This window comes from Martes martes (genome assembly GCF_963455335.1).
Source record: "Martes martes genome assembly, chromosome: 9".
Taxonomy (NCBI): Eukaryota; Metazoa; Chordata; class Mammalia; order Carnivora; family Mustelidae; genus Martes; species Martes martes.
In genome coordinates, this window is record NC_137896.1 from 15,944,264 (window position 1) to 15,961,108 (window position 16,845).

Sequence of the window (16,845 nt, forward strand, 5' to 3'; positions counted from 1 at the left end):
TCGTATTAATGAAAAACTCTTAATTGACTGCATTTCACTAAAATCGGAGCCGCCGCCCCGCCGCCCCCCCGCCCCGGCTCGCGGTCGCGGCCCCCCGCCCCGCAGCCGCCACCCCCGCCCCGCAGCGCTCCGCCCGGACCCCTTCCGCTCCGCTCCCCCGCTCTCCTCCCCAGCCCGCGCCCCCCGCCGGCGGCGTTCGCCATGGGCCGCGCACCGAGCATTGGCGGCAGGGCGGGCGGCAGGGCTGGCCGCGCCCCGCACCCCGGGCCGAGCCCCCGCCGAGGGCTCCCTACCTGCGAGGCCCGCCCGTGGCCGCCCGGCGCCGAGCTGCCGTCCGAGCCCCGCGCCGCGCGCGCCTGCGCGCTCAGGGGGCGGGCCCGCCTCCCTGCAGGACGCGGGGCGCGGAGCGCGCGCCGAGCGGGATCGGGGGGCGCGGGCCCGGCCGCGTGGGCCTGGTGGCCTCTCCCCGCCGCGACCAGAGGGCTGCGCAGGCGAGGCGGGTGGCGATTCATCCTGCCCTCCGCCGTCCGCGTCACGGCCAGCAGCGCGCAGGGGGGCGCGGGGCCGGCCGAGCCGAGGAGCGAGCCCGCCGGACCCCAGCTGAGTGGTCAGTGACAAAAGACGGGCTGACCTCCCGCACGCGCGCCGGCTGGGTCGCTGAGCTGTCCAGTGCCTTCCCACCGCGACTGCCCCATCCCCTCCCTGGAGAAGTGGAGCCAGGGAGCGTCCGAAAACGGCCTCAGAAGGGGCGAAGGGCTTTGGGACCAGAGGATAGGAGGCCCAGGGCGACGGGTTCCGATTCCGTCCCTGACAGGCATACAGGGCCTCATTAGCCGCGCCTGCGTTTAGATGACCTATTGCCATGGCTTCTAGTGTGACCTGGAGGACATCACCTTATCCTCCCGGTACTTCATTTCTCCATTTGTAAAGACTCACTGCTTCATGGCATATGGTTCCCGCTGTGGTGTTACCTTGAGCAAGTCACTGTCGCTTTGTGCTTAAATATCCTTGATCTAACTAGTTACATCTGTTGTTGGTTCTTATAGCACAAAATACCTCCTTTTACACTTACCACAGCTGTAGCTTCACATAGATTTGTGTAATTGGAGAGGTTAAGAGACTGCAAGCTCGGGGCGCCTGGGTGGCTCAGTGGGTTAAGCCTCTGCCTTCGGGTCAGGTCATGATCCCAGAGTCCTGGGATTGAGTGCGGCATCGGGCTCTCTGCTCAGCGGGGAGCCAGCTTCCCCTTCTCTCTCTGCCTGCCTCTCTGCCTACTTGTGATCTCTGTCTGTCAAATAAATAAACAAAATCTTAAAAAAAAAAAAAAAAAGAGAGAGAGACTGCAAGCTTCAAGAGACAGTTTTTTGTATCCTTAGCACTCAACTGGATACTGAGTGGGTGCTCAATAAATAGTTGCTAGTAATATGCTGCATGCAGATAACAGGAAAGCTCTTGGTATAGCCTAGAGCTGGGGGCCCCCCTCCCACACGAAAGGATTAAACCTAATACCTTATTTTACAGAAAAGGACATTGAGGTCCTTTTGGCCTAAGGTCATGGACACAGGTCAGACCTCCAGGCTCCTGACTTCAGTCCAGATGAGAAAAGGATTCCTAATTAATCGTAGACAAATCCCCCAAATTGTGATCATCGGGTTTAAATTTATGCAGACTTTATTCTGGTTGCTACACCAACGCATTACATGTGTTCTTCCTTGCTGCAATGTCAATTTTTAATCACATCTCATATTATTGGGAACAGAACTGCATCAGTTGAGGATGCTGGTTGCCATAACAATAGCGGTCTCTTTATACACACCAATACACACACAACCATCCTCTTTTTCTCTCATCTCTACCCAGACTGCTTGTTCTAGATTTTCCAAAAGATTTATTTTAGGTATTGGATTATAAGAAAGTGATGAAACTACATAAACACATGGCTTCTCAATTACAAATGTGTCTTACAGTGATTCAGACAGACAAGTGGAATCTGAGCTAGCAGGATGCAGGAACCAACAGGAGTTGCTGAGACATCATTGTTCTGCCCATTAACAGTCTTAACAGGTGGTCCTAGCACTTTCAGTGGTCTTGCTTGCTTGAACACCTTCAGGGATGGAGAGCTCCTCCCAAGCTGATGGGATTTGGGGATGGTGGCTTCTCCTAAGGCCACCGTTTGTTCCGCTGCTCCTATATGCCCTCAGGAGCAAGGAAGCAAGTCCTGTCCTTCCCTCAAGTGACAGACCCCTCTTGTACAAATCACTAACCCCCAGTGTCTACTCCAAGTTGACCTTCTACCCAAGAATGGACCCAAATTTGTTTGAAATGTTAACAGAAGCACTGGGAAAATTGTTAAGCCCACTTCTGTTTCTACAGAATTCACCATTGAGGCAGTCTATTTAGGAAAATCACCAAAATGTGCCCTTTTTGTTCAATGTGAACATACTCCTGGTTACGACCTAACAGACTTTACTAATAGGGAGCCTTTTCTAGCATAAACACCCCAGAATCATGGATAAAATATTGTAAGAAAAAAAGCAAGCAGAGGAGGAAGGAGAGTAAATTCATGGCTGAAAGGGTAACCAGGAGTCAGAAATGAAAGAGGGAAACAGAGCCATGGGAGTAGGGGTGGCCTGGTGTCTCTCCTGTCCTGGAGGTGGTTATTGATTAGAGATGGGGACCAGCTGCTAAGGACTTGGGTTTCATCACACACTTAATGGCAGGAGATGGAGATCACCTTAAGTCTAGGTGATACTGGGAGTAGTATGAACTGAAACCAGTGTGAGGACTGGACACTTCTCATACCCAGACTACGTATTTGTGGGTCCATAGTGGGAAAGGCAAGGGAGACCCAAGTTCCCAAACATGATCAGCTTCAGGTCTTGCTCTCCCCCACACATGGGTTACTCAGAACTTGATAAAATTGTATTTGGCTTTGGGAATGGAAGCTTATGTTTGTAACCGCTAGAACTTGCTTCGGTGAGGGGGAGCCTCAGCTATTTCCCTTCCCCCCACCCTGCTAAACATTTGAACCTTGTTCTCAACATACTGATAGAATTCCTGTCTTAGGACACTAGGTACCCAACAAAAAAGAATCAACTGAATCAAGGAATATTTATTTTCTTTTGTGGAACAAATTACAGTTAGTGGCTTAGAAAAGCACAAATTACCTTGTAGTTCGGGAGGTCAGAAGCCCAAACTGGGTCTCACTGGATCTCAAGGTGTTATTTCCCAGTACCAAGGACTTTCTTCCCAAAGAATTGCTTTGTCAGTGGGGACGAATACCACTTAGGAAAGGTGGTCCAAGATCCTGGTCTCTGTACAAGGCAGTATGTTGCTTTGTTCTGGCTCTATCTGCTCCAGGCCATCTTCTGATTTCATTTTCCACATACCTTCATGTCCTAGTGCACTCGGGCTACTAGAACAGAACACCACAGACGAGACTCTGGCTTACAACAACAGAAACTCCTTTCTCCCAGTTCTGGATGCTGGAACATCCAGATCAAGGTGCTGCAGATTTCATGTCTAGTGAAGTTTTCCTGGCTTCACAGCCATCACCTTGCTGTGTCCTCACATCGGGATTAGGCTGCTGCATGAATTTTGTGGAGATACAGAGTCCATAGCACTTCCTAACACACAATCATCTATTTGGAATGGGGTTGCTAGGAACTTACCTTCCAATCTCCCTTCTTCTTCCACTCGAGGAACAAACACACTGGCTTTCTGGTACAAGCCAGGTACTTGGACCATGTTAGCCAGATATGAGGGTGGCAGAGTGGGTGGATATGTCCCTCAGAAAAGCTCACCTACTGAGAGCTAAGAATAAAGTTCCTTGGTGTACTTGTTAACTCAAGAAAACCTTTCCTGGCTTTGGATAGCAAAAGAAAAAAGCAGACTTCATCAAGTAAGTGCAATGTTTTATACTTTATTGAAATAGGAAATATTTACTTTTTATCTGTTAGGGTCATGACAGGAAACATGGAATACACTCTAAGTAAATTTGAAGAGAATTTAATAAAGGGTCTGTTTTTAAAGGTGTGTGTCGGTTGCTGGAAAATCACAATTGTTAGCAAAAGATCACTGGGCTAGGAAAATGGGACAGTGGTTATCAGGACTTGGAAAAAGAGGGCTGTATGTAGAAGACACTATGCCCTTCCAATGAGGGCCACCACCAACCTAAACTCTACAGGGAGGGAGCTGCTGGAAGTATTCCAATCTTAAAAAAAAAGAAAAAAAAAGTCAAATATCTGTTTAGGCAAAATGAAATAACCCCTAAGTTCTCCCTTTTCATTCCTCTGCAGGTTGGTGGATTTAGGCTGGGCTGTTGTTTCAAGCTGTAGGTGGCTGAGGCTAACTGAGAGCTCTGCCCCACCTGTCTCATCCCCTACGAGCAGGCTTACAAAGGGGATTATTGTCATGGTGATGACTGAGATGCCAAAGACCAAGCCCATTTGTACAAGTGGGCTTTTCCTTGTGCGGCAGTAACTACCACAACTTTGGTGGCTTAAAAGAAAAATGTGTTACCTTACAGCTGTAGAGATCAGAAGTCCAAAATGAGTTGAGAAGGGGCTGTTTAGCCTGGAGAGGACCTTCAGAGTCAAGCTGTGGGTAGGGCTGTGCTCCGTCCAGAGGCTGTAAACAATCTAGTTTCTTGCCTAGTGGTCCCTTCCATCTTCAAGGCCGGTAGTGTAGCATCTTCAAATCTCTCATTTTGCTTGTTTTCACATCAACCTTTTCTTATCTTTTTACTTTCAACCTTCCTGTTGTAATTACACTGGACCCACTTGGATAGTCGAGGATAATCTTCTCATTTCCAGACCTTAGTCACATTTACAAAGTTCCTTTTATCACGTAAGGTAACATATTGATAGGTTACAGGATTAGAAGGTAGGCATCTTTAGGGAAGGGAAGGGTAACATCTGGTTTACTAAACATGTCATGCCTGCCAAAATTCCACTGGCCAAAATCAAGGGACAGGCGGTACTCTGATCAAAAAGCGGGGGGGGGGGGGTAAGATTTACAGAAATATATGTAGATCTATGAACGAATCTGGCAAGGCTCTTACTAAATGTTTACTGAATGTGACTTTGGACCATTATGACTAAGGATATTACACTAATCAGTTTACTACAATCAGCCAGTTATCGATGCTGGGTCTGCAGGGGAATGTCATCTATAGCAAAGGTGAGCAAAAGCTGTAACTTAAGATCTTATTTACTGATTCCAATTACAATGCTGTTGTGTACTCTACAACCACACTGAAATTTATGCTCTGAATTTCCTTCTCCGGCTATTCCTATTACCCAGAGCAAGAGAACACATTATTTGCTTAAACACTCTGAAGGAGTGGAAGATATTCTGTAGGGATATTAAAAAGTTTCCTCATTCCTTTGCCAGAACTGACCCAGAATTCAGCTAAGCGTCTATTAGGGCAAGGTGTCCACATGTAACTACTTGCTCGTTCTGAGCAGTTTTTTTTCATGATATTAAAAAAAGATTGGTATTCATTTATTTGAGAGTTAGAGCACGTGTGCACACATGCACAAGCCAGGGGGGAGGGACAGAAGCAAAAGCAAACTCTCCATGGAGCAAGGAGTCCAAGGCAGAGCTTGATCCCAGGACCCCAGATCAGGATCCAAGCTGCAAGCAGACACTTAACCAAGTGAGCCACCCAGGCGCCCCTGCTCTGAGCAGGTTAAAGCAAATCTGGAGTGCTGTCTCTGACTAGCAGGCCCCGCTCTGTAAGAGGGACCTGACCACCCAGAATACAGGGAGACAACACAGATGGTTAGGGGCTTTAAAACTGCCACACTGAGACAGCTGAGGGGATGTTTAGCCTGCAGGAAAGGACCTTCACAAGAGCAGAGATCCAGTGCGAAGCAATGAACACACAAGGGCTCAGGTTTTGCTTGCTAAATACCGTTTCCAAATAAAGATAACCTGGGTTCATTAGAGAAATGGCTGCTTCCAGGTCTGGGACTAGAAAGTTAAGTTTAGAAATCCCACCATATCAGAAAGCAAGGAAACTGGTAAGATTACTAGGGCTGCTTTGAATGAACTCAGGAGGCAACCTGAGTTGACTTCCACTGACTATAGAAAAAGGCAACACCAGTAAGAAGAACTGCCATGGATTGAAAAAAAAGGTGTTTAAAATCATGGTTTCATGGTTTAATGGACCTAGGCAAAGATCATCAATGCCTGCCAATGACAAGATACCCAAGTAGTTTTGGGAAGGAAAAATCCACCAGAATCTGACAAAGCCTCTAGAATAACGGATCTCCAACTTGAGCATGGACCAGAATCATTTGGAAGGCTTATTATAACACCCCTATGGCTGGGCTCCAAATTAGTTTCTGATTCAGTGATCTAGGGTGGGGCTTGAGAAACTCCATTTTAAACAAATTCCCAGAGGATGCTGCTGATACTACTGGTCCATGCACACTTTGAGAACCACTGTTCTTAGGTCCAGAACATGCTAGACGATACCATGAGAACGCAATCAGCAAAATCAAGACTAAGAAACTACTCAACAGTGACCATCAACAAATATACTACAAAGAACAAGAAACTGAGGAGACTTAAGATAATTTTTAGAGGTATATAGTGAACTACCCTCAGCTGTAATGTCTAGGATTTCCTTCAAAATTACCTGGAGAGGAAGCAGACAGATCTATATTGTTAAAGCCGAGTAACTACCCAAGGTTCATCACTATTCTCTAGCTGGTGTCTGCAATCTTCTAAAATCAAAAGAACAGCGATATATTTAAATAGCACACTCAAAGCTGTTTATGATAGCTAAAAAGTAGTAGTGGTCAATTACTCTCATACTTGGGCACCATATTCAGCAACTCTGCTTTGCCTACCTTTTCCTCCATTGGCTAAAAGTTTCAGGGTTTGACTATTTACAGAATGTTTTATTAAGAGCAGCTAATCTTTAAGGATCTGCCAAGTGCTTGGATAATAGCCATTTACCCCCACAACACTAGAGGGCACTATTTTCTATGTGAGGACGCAGCTTATTTCTAGTTCATCTTTGCCATCTCTCATCTATTTAAAGTGGCTTCCTGCTCCCTTTTTGGCCCTGGGCTAGAATCACTCTCCTGCTTTCAGTGGTAATGGAGTACTATCTGTTGCCAATAAAGCTCTCCCTTCAGCAGCTCTTAAATTTGAGTGATTGGCTCCCTCCCTAAAGCCAAAAACTCCTTCTTTTAACTTTTTTTTTAAGGTTTTATTTATTTATTTATTTGACAGACAGAGATCACAAGTAGGCAGAGAGGCAGGCAGAGAGGGAGAGGAGGAAGCAGGCCCCCCGCAGAGCAGAGAGCCTGATATGGGGCTCAATCCCAGGACCCCGAGATCACGACCCAAGCTGAAGGCAGAAGCTTTAACCCACTGAGCGACCAAGGCGCCCCTCCTTCTTTTAACTTTATAAGACTGTCTATTCACAGAAATAGTGACTTACAGGTTATTACAAATGATTAGATACGGTGCACTGAGCACAGTCTCATTCCTGTGATATTCCTGCTAAAAATGCAATCATGAGGAAACATCAGACAAACCCAAATTGAGGGAAAATTCTACAAAGTTAACTGTCCTCTACTCTTCAAAAATGACGTCAAGAGGACCCGGTCTAGATTAGAAGAGACCAAAGAACCAGGACAACAAAATGTGGCAAATGATCCTGACTAATGTAAAGAATATTAGCAGACCACTAATGAAACAGAACTACGGATCGTGGAATAGAAACTACTGACGCTATTTTTGGTAGGCACTGTAGTTACATAGACAGTGTCCCATTACTAGGAAATAGTTTTTAGGGATAGAACAGCAAGGTGTCTCTACTTTCCTAGGATTCAGGAGCAAAAAAACCAAAAAACCCATGTAAATGAAACAAAGTATAATTAGCGAATTTGAAAAGGGTAGTTTTCCGTACAGAGTTTTCCTACTTACCAGAATAATTCTACTTGAAAGTATGTGCATTCTGTACTTTCTGAGCCTTCCTCAATCTAATCTCTTAAGTGCTTTTCACTAGGAATTATCTGACACACACACATTTTTTTTTTTTTTAATGCTTCAGGGCTGTTAGGAACTGAACTAGGCTTTAAATTCTACCTCTGCTTATAAATCATAATTCTAGGACTTCCTTAGAAATGATACTGATAATAGGTATAAATAGATGGATGTTAACAGTAAATAAAAATTTAATTACAAGTAGTTTCCTAGGGTTTGAGCTGTAATACTTATTGTTACTTGTCTTTGTAAAATTCCAGTGACCTATGATAAACTATCTGGGGACTATCAATTTTTCTAGATTTGCATTTCCAGAAGGATACACAAAAAACTAGCAATCCTGGCTTCCTCCAAAGGGTCAAAGGTAGAATTTGCTGTTATTAACTCTTTTATGCTTCTCTCCCAACTTCTGAAGGAACCACAATTCTTTCCTGTTCAAGTATAAAAACTTAATCACTGGGCCACCTGCATGGCTCAATTGGTTAAGCAGCTGACTCTTCACTTCCTCTGTCACAATCTCAGGCTCCTGGGATAGAGCCCCCAGTCAGGCTCTGAGCTCAGTGGGGAGTCTGTCTGGGGATTTCCTCTCTTCCACTCCCGTGCTCTCTCTACAATAAGTCTCCCGTGCTCTCTCTACAATAAGTAAGTAACTCTCAAAAAAAAAAGTTAAGCATTTATTAAGTACTACTCTGGGGGCCCATCTGTGGGCTGCTGTTACACAGCCAAGACAATCTAAACAAGCTATTGAGGACCTAGATCAATTACATAATCCCATCAACTCATCCTTTTAGCACACAGAAGCATACATGGTGTTAAACATACATGTATCCGTCTTATTCAGTAAGTGGTACCGCTTAAAAAAGTTCAAACTTTAATGTTTGTAAATTTACCAGGTACTAAACTATGTTAAAACTCTCTATATTCTCATTGTTTGATACTGAATATTAAAAGTAGTATTTTTCATTCCTGCCACATAAGCCAAGGGATTACTTCAGTAAAACAATGTTGGTACTGAAAAAGTATGTTTATACATTCAGGAGTATACTTGTCGGTCATTTAAAATAGCAGATCTCTAAGTAAAAACAAGTTGTAGAATACCACTTGTGGTAAGAACAGCTTATTGGAACAGATTTTAGGACCAAAATCTAGGCACAGACATATTGTTAAGAGCAGCTACCTTAGCCAAAGGGCTCTAAGGGAAGACACTTTATGTTCCTAAGTACATATTCTTTTGTAATTAAAATTAAGTCAAAACTTAGAACATTTGGGGCGCCTGGGTGGCTCAGTGGGTTAAGCCTCTGCCTTTGGCTCAGGTCATGATCTCAGGGTCCTGGGATGGAGCCCCGCATCGGGCTCTCTGCTCAGCAAGGAGCCTGCCCTCCCCCTCCGCCTAGCACTGTGCCTACTTGTGATCTGTCAAATAAATAAATAAAATCTTTAAAAAGACCCCCCAAAAAACTTAAGATCATTCAACTGCCATAGGACTGAAATTGAACAGTGACAAAACACTTTACGAAAAAAAGGTAAGTAACAATGTGAATTACTGCCCAAGTTTAGCGTGCTCCAAGTCCTAAATTAAGGAAATTAGGTTAAGGACTTTGGAAAAGGTGATTAAAGCTTCTTACTTTTCCTGAGAAATAACTGTTACGGAAAATGTTCAATCACTACAAGGTAACAAGTAAATTTCACGTGAAAATAAGGTAAGACAATATAAAAAAGGTTTCGTATGCTTAATTCTTCACAGTGGCAGATAGTACTCATTAGGTACTATTCTGGACACTTCCCTCTAACCTTTATTATTTTTAAAGACTTTATTTGACAGTGCGAGCGAGCACACAAGCAGGGGGAATGGCAGGCAGTGGGAGAAAGCAGACTCCCTGTTGAGCAGAGAACCCTACATGGGGCTCAATGCCACGCCTCTGGGATCACGAGCTGAGTGGAAAGTAGCCCCTTTAACTGAGTCGCCCAGGCATCCCTAACCTTTGTTTTTAAAAAGATTTTAAAGCAATCTCTATACCCAACATGGGGCTCAAACCTACAACCTTGAGATCAAGTCACATGCTCCACCAAGCCAGCCAGACACCCTAGATATTAACCTATCTTCACAACTCACGACTTATGCTTACCATTTCATGGATAACATTCAAGATTGACTGGTAAAGACTTTCCCCCAAGATAAGCTATCCACTATGTTGATCCTAAACGCAGGTCTCTGGGGAACTGAAAACAAGGCCCTTTTCTCCTACTCAAGTCAGGAATGGCTTGCCAATGGCCAACTCTAGTTCAAAAAACCATGTGCCAAATGTTTGGCACTAAGTGGGAATACAAATAAATTCAAAACGAGCCTTTCCCTCAGTAAGCATTTTATTGAGGAGATAAAGCATAAAGTTGGTTAACAAAGTGGGAAAAAGAAGATACCAAGATGAAGGTAGTAACAACACAGGACTGGAACGTAATCACAGGAACTGGTAGGATTCAAACTGGCCTTAAAGGCACTATGGCGTATCAATCAACATTATCAGGTAAAAGAAAGGGGAATCCTCAGTTGCTCTTTTCTGTTTTTACTCTGTTTAATACTCTATCTAGCCACAGATGTATACATGGCATGTTGTAGACTCTCAGATTCTACTTATAAGTTAGCAAGGAACTAAACATTTCAGTGAATTCTGTTCTTAAGTGGATCAGTGTTCTAGGGCTTTAGCATATCCAATGATGTACAGGTCCACAGGTATGGACTAGGACTAGGTTTTCACTAAGTTGGTCTTTGCTATTACCAGAAAACTTATGGGTATAGGCATTTACCTTCCAATTACCCACTTCGGGGGCAGCTAACAACGTACACAAAACCTATTACCATGTGATGTTACACTAATACAAGAAAGCCCGGTTGAAGGATGACTTTACAAAGTCAAATTTCACATTGTGATTATTCCCCCCCTTCCTTTTTAAAAGGCTGTGGTTTTAAAAGCTTTTGTTTTTTCCCTGAAAACAAGAGACCTTTGGTCAAAGCCAATTCTTAAACCGAATTTTGAAAGGCAGCTGGAGATGTGCCTCTTCATGTAAGAGTTGTGATTTCTGTTCTTTCAAGTAGGCAAAATAATGAACTACGACTGTAGACACCAGTGTCTTCTCTGAAATCCTGAAGTTTATACTGGAAAAAAAAACCCATTTCTTATGAATATCTAAATTTTAGGAAGTATGAAAGTAAAGAAAATAAGGTTATGGAAGAAGCATCAATCTTTTGGGGCACCGTATTCCTAAGATTCTGTTAACAGGAAGCCCAGAAATTTCTCAAAAACAAGTCTTTTTACTCATTATCAAGTACTGCCAGCTACTCTGATTCTGATGCCTAAAATCTTTGACTCCTTTTTTTTTTAAAGTAGCCTCATTTTATCAGGTATGCCTTCTGGATTATTTGAACCTATAAACCAACTCTAGATTATCATGCTTTCTAGTCATACCTGCAGCATGATGAGCACCATACCATCATGCCCTATTATATAGTACAACCCAGCCCTTGATACCTACAGTGACAGCTCCTAGAAGATACAAAAGCTGAGTCAAATAACCTACATCTCAGTTTCAAACCAAGGTTAATGAGTGCTTTAATTTCATTGAAAAGTACCTGAACAAAAAGATCTAAGGTAATTCATTTCTCAAACTGCAATTTTAACTAATTAGGTCTACAGATACAGGGACTAACTGGTTACCCAGTACCTCCTACAAATTTGCAGTATAATTTGGCTTCCATAGCATATTACACTTCATAATAAAGTACAGAAAGGTTAGGGTTTATCTATGTAAATTCTTTTCAAGCCAACCATATGTCGTAAAGTTACAGGGATGATCTAACCAATTATTACATAACCTCATCAACTACAAGGAGGACTGACTGTTGGGTAGAATTTTACTTTAATAAGCTGATTTTACCAAGCAACCTGTTAAGTGCCTGTTAAATGTAATGATCTTCCAGCAGAAAATGCAGTATTTGCTTTTCCACTTTGAACAAGAATATACTAAATTTCCAATCAAAGAAAGGCTACTTCCATTTTTATATAACAAACATTAAAGACCACAGAACCATACTCTGACAAAACACTAATTACACTGACCACTTCCAGAAAGTAGAATTACTAGGCTAAATGGGATCCCAAGTGTTAAGAACTACTTCTTCCAAGAGTTTGGAGCAAACATAAGTTTAAAAAGTTTCATTATTTAAAACCTACCAATTTAGGCAAAATCATGTTAACTGACTACAAAATACCTTTTATTTTTAACTTAACTCAAAGGGGCAGATAGACTTTGGCAAATTTGATTAACAGCACAAATGTTATCCAAATGGAATAATTTATTGCTGGTCTGAGACTCGCCTTCTTTTACACTTATGTAGAATTTACACTGTTTCACAAAGAACAAATTATCAATATTTAAAGGAATTTAAGTGACCTATTCAGTAAGGCAATCAACTTGGTAGCAAATTTTTATTGAAATCTTACATAACTCAAGCTTTATAAAAAGCCAACATAATTGAAAATTGGGATCTCCCTCTAAAGCCTTAGGTATTCAAAGCTTGAAACGGTTAATTTAAAAGCAAACAAAACAACAAAATCCCTGCAGCAGATCCTGCTGAAATACTTAAAAAAAATCTAAATGAGCTTAGTCTTTACAAAAGTTATTTTAGCTCAAAAGCTATAAAATCAAAGTTATCTTAATTCTACAAAGAAGGGAGAGGGTCTTTGACTTCATGCCACCATTTCTTTAGAACCTCATTTTTTTTTTCATCAAATTTGGCCACAAATTAAATTTCTGTGTGCCCCATTTTCAGGAGATTCCTCTTGCAGAAGAGGCCAAGTACAAACATGGAAGAGTAACTGCCTAAGCAAGTAGGAAAGTGTTCCATAATAGTGTGCAAAGAATATAGAGTTCTAGGTTAATCTCTGGAACTCGATCTGGACCGTGATCTTGACTTTGAATGAGATCTAGAGCGGGATCTTGAGGCTCTTTTTGGTGGAGGGGACACGGACCGTGCCTTTGAGGGTGGGGCAGGTAGGGGTGAATTTGAACGAGACTGGCTTCTTGATCTAGATTTTGACTTTATATCACCTTTTCCATTTTCTTTGGGGGAACGAGATCGAGAACGAGACCTGCTTCGAGATTTCTCATACTCCTTAGATCTGCTTCGAGAGCGCGAACGGGAGCCCCGATCAGACTTGGGCTTTGATTTGCTTTTTGATCTAGATTTCCTGCCTTTTGATCGAGAACGTGATCGACCTTTGCTCCGAGACCTGGATCTGGACAAGAAGAGTTGATTTTTTTTTTCAGTACCTTGCCAGAACACACAAGCACAGTAACAATCAGAAAAAAAAACTGAACAGCTTATTATTTACCGGGAGCGGCTTTTTGAGATACTTCGAGATCTACTGCGGCTGCTCCTGCGACTCCTACTTCGTGACCTTCTTCTAGACCGTGACCTATAACCAGAAACACAATAAAAATCTTAATCTCAATACATCTCAAAACGAACTTTTGTGTCGTTTACAAAAAATACGCAAACAAAATTTAATCATTTACTGCAAATTAAATCCACCTGAAAGCATCCTGGAAAAGAAACCAATGATGCACAATAAAAAGGACACCAAATAATGAACTTGTTTCAGTTAAGTTCCAATTCAAGTACTGCCATTTGATTTTCCTCTGCTCTTGGCAAGTACTGTTTCCTCTCCTTTCCCCTATCTTTCAACAAATTACCTTGATCTGCTTCCAGAGTAAGATCGCCTATGGCTCGTTCGTGGTTTATCCTCAATGAGCCTAATATTCCTGCCATTTATTTCTGTACCATCCAGTTTATCCAGAGCACGCTTCATGTCAGAGTAGGAACGGAACTCAATTACGCCTTCATTTGTGCGTTCTTTGTGAGCATCCGCATAGGTTACTTCACCTGCTTGTCTCATGAAATCCTAAGAAAGCAACAAGACTGGTCAAACCTAGAAACGTAAAGAAAAAGATCTACATACTGTACTCAATTCTCAGATGTAAAATGAAATAAAAGCCTACCTTTTCAACATTAGTCATATTATTTTTATCTCAAATTATAGCACATACCTTTAAATCTTGCCAACTGCAACGACTAGAAAGGTTTTCTACAATAAGCCTGAATTCTGTACGAACAGGTGGTCCGTATTTGTCTCTGCCAGAGGTTCTCCGACTGCTGTATCCACCTCCACCACCTTTATCACATGAACAGAATAATTAGATGCTTTGTAATGATAGGGATGCATGTTTTCTTGAAAGTTAGTACAAACATATCAACTTTTATTTACTGGAGTAGGACTTTGCTATTATACTGCTAAACCTTCGATACAGTTGTGATTTGCCATAAATTAAATTAAGGGCAAGTCAAACAGACTAAATCCAACTAAACTTCTCCTACAATCTGTTAGAGAGTGACTGCTCCTTTATTCAATTTACCTCGCTAAGTTTTATTTTACAGAACATTGTAAAATATAAAACTTAACTGATTACATGCATTTCTACATTTTACAAAAATGTTTACTAGTTACACTAAGTACTTACATCACAGTGTGAGGTTTTTGGTGGTGGTTTGGCCACAAAACACGCAAGGTAACAGTCACCTAGTTCAGATTAACCAGTTTTGTCTAACCCTTGGAATCCTCACCATCACCCTGCGTCTAATGGCAAAAGGCTGCTGTCGTCATGGCTTCCGGTAAGGTCAGCCAAAGGGTCATAGGGCAAGGGTCACACAATGTATGGAAAAGCCAAGGCCAATCAGGAAAGGCAGTCATCTTAGCCTCAGTGGACACAGCCTCAGCCCCATTGGTCACTTTCAAATTGAAACATCAAGGACTTGTTAAAAAGTTTGAATTCAACATGCAACAATTTCAACATCAAACATTTAACATAACCAAACCCCTCCCACCTCCTCCCAATAACATGCCCCAACTAGTTCGAATATAGCATAAAGCTCATTTAAATCTACTTTGTGGTACTATACCACATTACTTCAAAATAGCATTTTCTTTGGCCCCCGCCAATTTAATTAATCTAAGATCTAAACTTAACACCCTTCCCCTGACCCCGTCCCCACCCCCCACCCCCACCCAGCCTGCCCTCAAACTTCTACACTAACACATTCCCATTTCTAGCTAAAGCACTGTCAGGTAAGCAAGGGGAATAAAACAAATACAGCCATCCCTCACTTCCTCCGTGGGCAGAGCCCACGACAGTGCTGACAGGGGCCCAAACCACCCCCCTCCCAACTTAGCAAATAACCAAAAATAAGAAAATTTATCCCGCCCCCCAAAACACCCCAACCCTGGCTAAGCAAAACCCACAACCCAGTCCCCGCGCTCCGGCGTCCCGTGGCTGCCCCGGGCAGGCGCGAAGGCAGCAAAGCCCGGGGACACTGTAATCAATGGACCCCTGCCACCGCGCCTGCCCGGGCTGGGAGGCCCCACCCCGCCCACCCTAAGCCTGCGCCCACCCTAAGCCCCGCCCCCAGGGTCCCAAGGACGCGGAGCGCGCGGGGGTGGGACTCACTGCGGCTTCCGTAGCTGTAGCCGTCGCGATCGCGGCGCGGGCCCCGAGCGTGCTCCACGATCACGCGCTCGCCGCAGAGCTCTTTACCGTTCAGCTCGTAAACGGCGTCGTCGGCGTCGCGGGAGTCCTCGAACTCCACGAAGCCGTACCTGGGGGCGGCGCGAGGGCCGGGAACCGGCAGGCGTCGTTAGGCCGGGGACGCGCACGCGCTCGCTCCCACACCCCGGCGCGCTCCCGCGGCCCCGCGCCGCCGCCATCTTGGAGGCCCTGCCACGCGGCGCCGCGGCCTTGGCCCTCTTCCGTCCGGCAGGGCCCCGCCGCCGCCAGACCCGGGGCGTTGCGGGAGGACGCGGGCGCCCAGGCCCGACTCACCCATTTTTGAGGTCTATTTCGAGGAGGCGGCCATAGCCACTGAAAAAGCGCTGAATGTCCTTCTCTCGGACGTTGTAGCTAAGGCGTCCTATGTAGACGCGCGGCATGTCCGTGGCGGGCAGGGGCCCCGAAGGCTGGCTATCGAACAGCGGACCGCAAGGCAAAAGCCGCGGTGCGGGTGCGGGGACGGCGAGAGCCTGTACACGCGCCTCACACCGCAGCGGCGGCCGAGTCCAGCCACACAATGGTGCGCGCGCGCCAGGGTTACGCTATAAGGGCGGGCGGGCTGGGGGGCGGGGCCGGCGCGTGACGTCAGCGCGCAGCGCGTACCCTCCCGCGCTAGAGCCCTGGGCTAGGCGGGTGACTGGCAGTTCCCCGTCCGCGAGGTTTCTGTGAGGTGAGGTTCTGTTCGCTCACACTTTTCTACACGCATCTTTGTAAACGCAGTGTCCCGTTGTTGAGCCACAGACTTGTCTTCTAATTTGTACTTTCTACAAAACTTCCTCTCGGTGACTCTCCCGGGACAGGCGCTCGGGAGGCCGGCCGGGAGGATTCCGGTTTTTCATTGGTTCTTGAAGTTGTCATAATAGGCCTTCGTGGTCTCTGATTGGCTCCTGAAAGCGAGGCTGCTCGTTTCTGCCGCCGATGCGCTCACGCTCAGCTTGGCGGGGAACCGGCGCTCGGACACAGAGGATTAGCTCATTTCACCGCTTCCCGGGCTTGAGCTCCGAAGTCGCGGTGGCCCGGGCGGGATCGCGTTGTGAGCGCCCAGCTCTACTGGTCTCTGTCCCTGGTGGTCTCACTCCCAGCCATCGTCAGCCTTGACCGCCTCGCGGCACATCCCCCTCTCCCTCCGTGGGCCTTTCTGGAAGCTCCGGCAGCTGGAGTCACCTGTAGATTGCTGTGTAC

The 16,845-nt window shown here is 44.9% G+C and overlaps 1 protein-coding gene across 3 annotated transcripts; it reads right to left on the minus strand.

The window, feature by feature from the left end:
* Positions 1 to 12,469: 12,469 nt before the first annotated feature.
* On the minus strand, positions 12,470 to 16,215 carry SRSF6 (serine and arginine rich splicing factor 6). 3 transcript variants are annotated; one of them, XR_013967456.1, is made up of 7 exons: positions 15,937 to 16,179; positions 15,565 to 15,713; positions 14,581 to 14,848; positions 14,110 to 14,234; positions 13,756 to 13,964; positions 13,395 to 13,478; positions 12,470 to 13,298 (listed from the first exon to the last, which is right to left on the minus strand). XR_013967456.1 is itself a non-coding variant. In XM_080814288.1 (6 exons), exons 1-6 carry the CDS (start codon positions 16,041 to 16,043, stop codon positions 12,938 to 12,940), a joined length of 1,035 nt encoding a protein of 344 aa, XP_080670414.1. In that variant the 5' UTR covers positions 16,044 to 16,215; the 3' UTR covers positions 12,470 to 12,937. The 3 variants fall into 3 exon arrangements, 1 of the variants encoding a protein (XP_080670414.1); XR_013967457.1 differs by having other exon boundaries at positions 14,110 to 14,848; positions 15,937 to 16,167; XM_080814288.1 differs by lacking the exon at positions 14,581 to 14,848 and having other exon boundaries at positions 15,937 to 16,215.
* Positions 16,216 to 16,845: the final 630 nt, after the last annotated feature.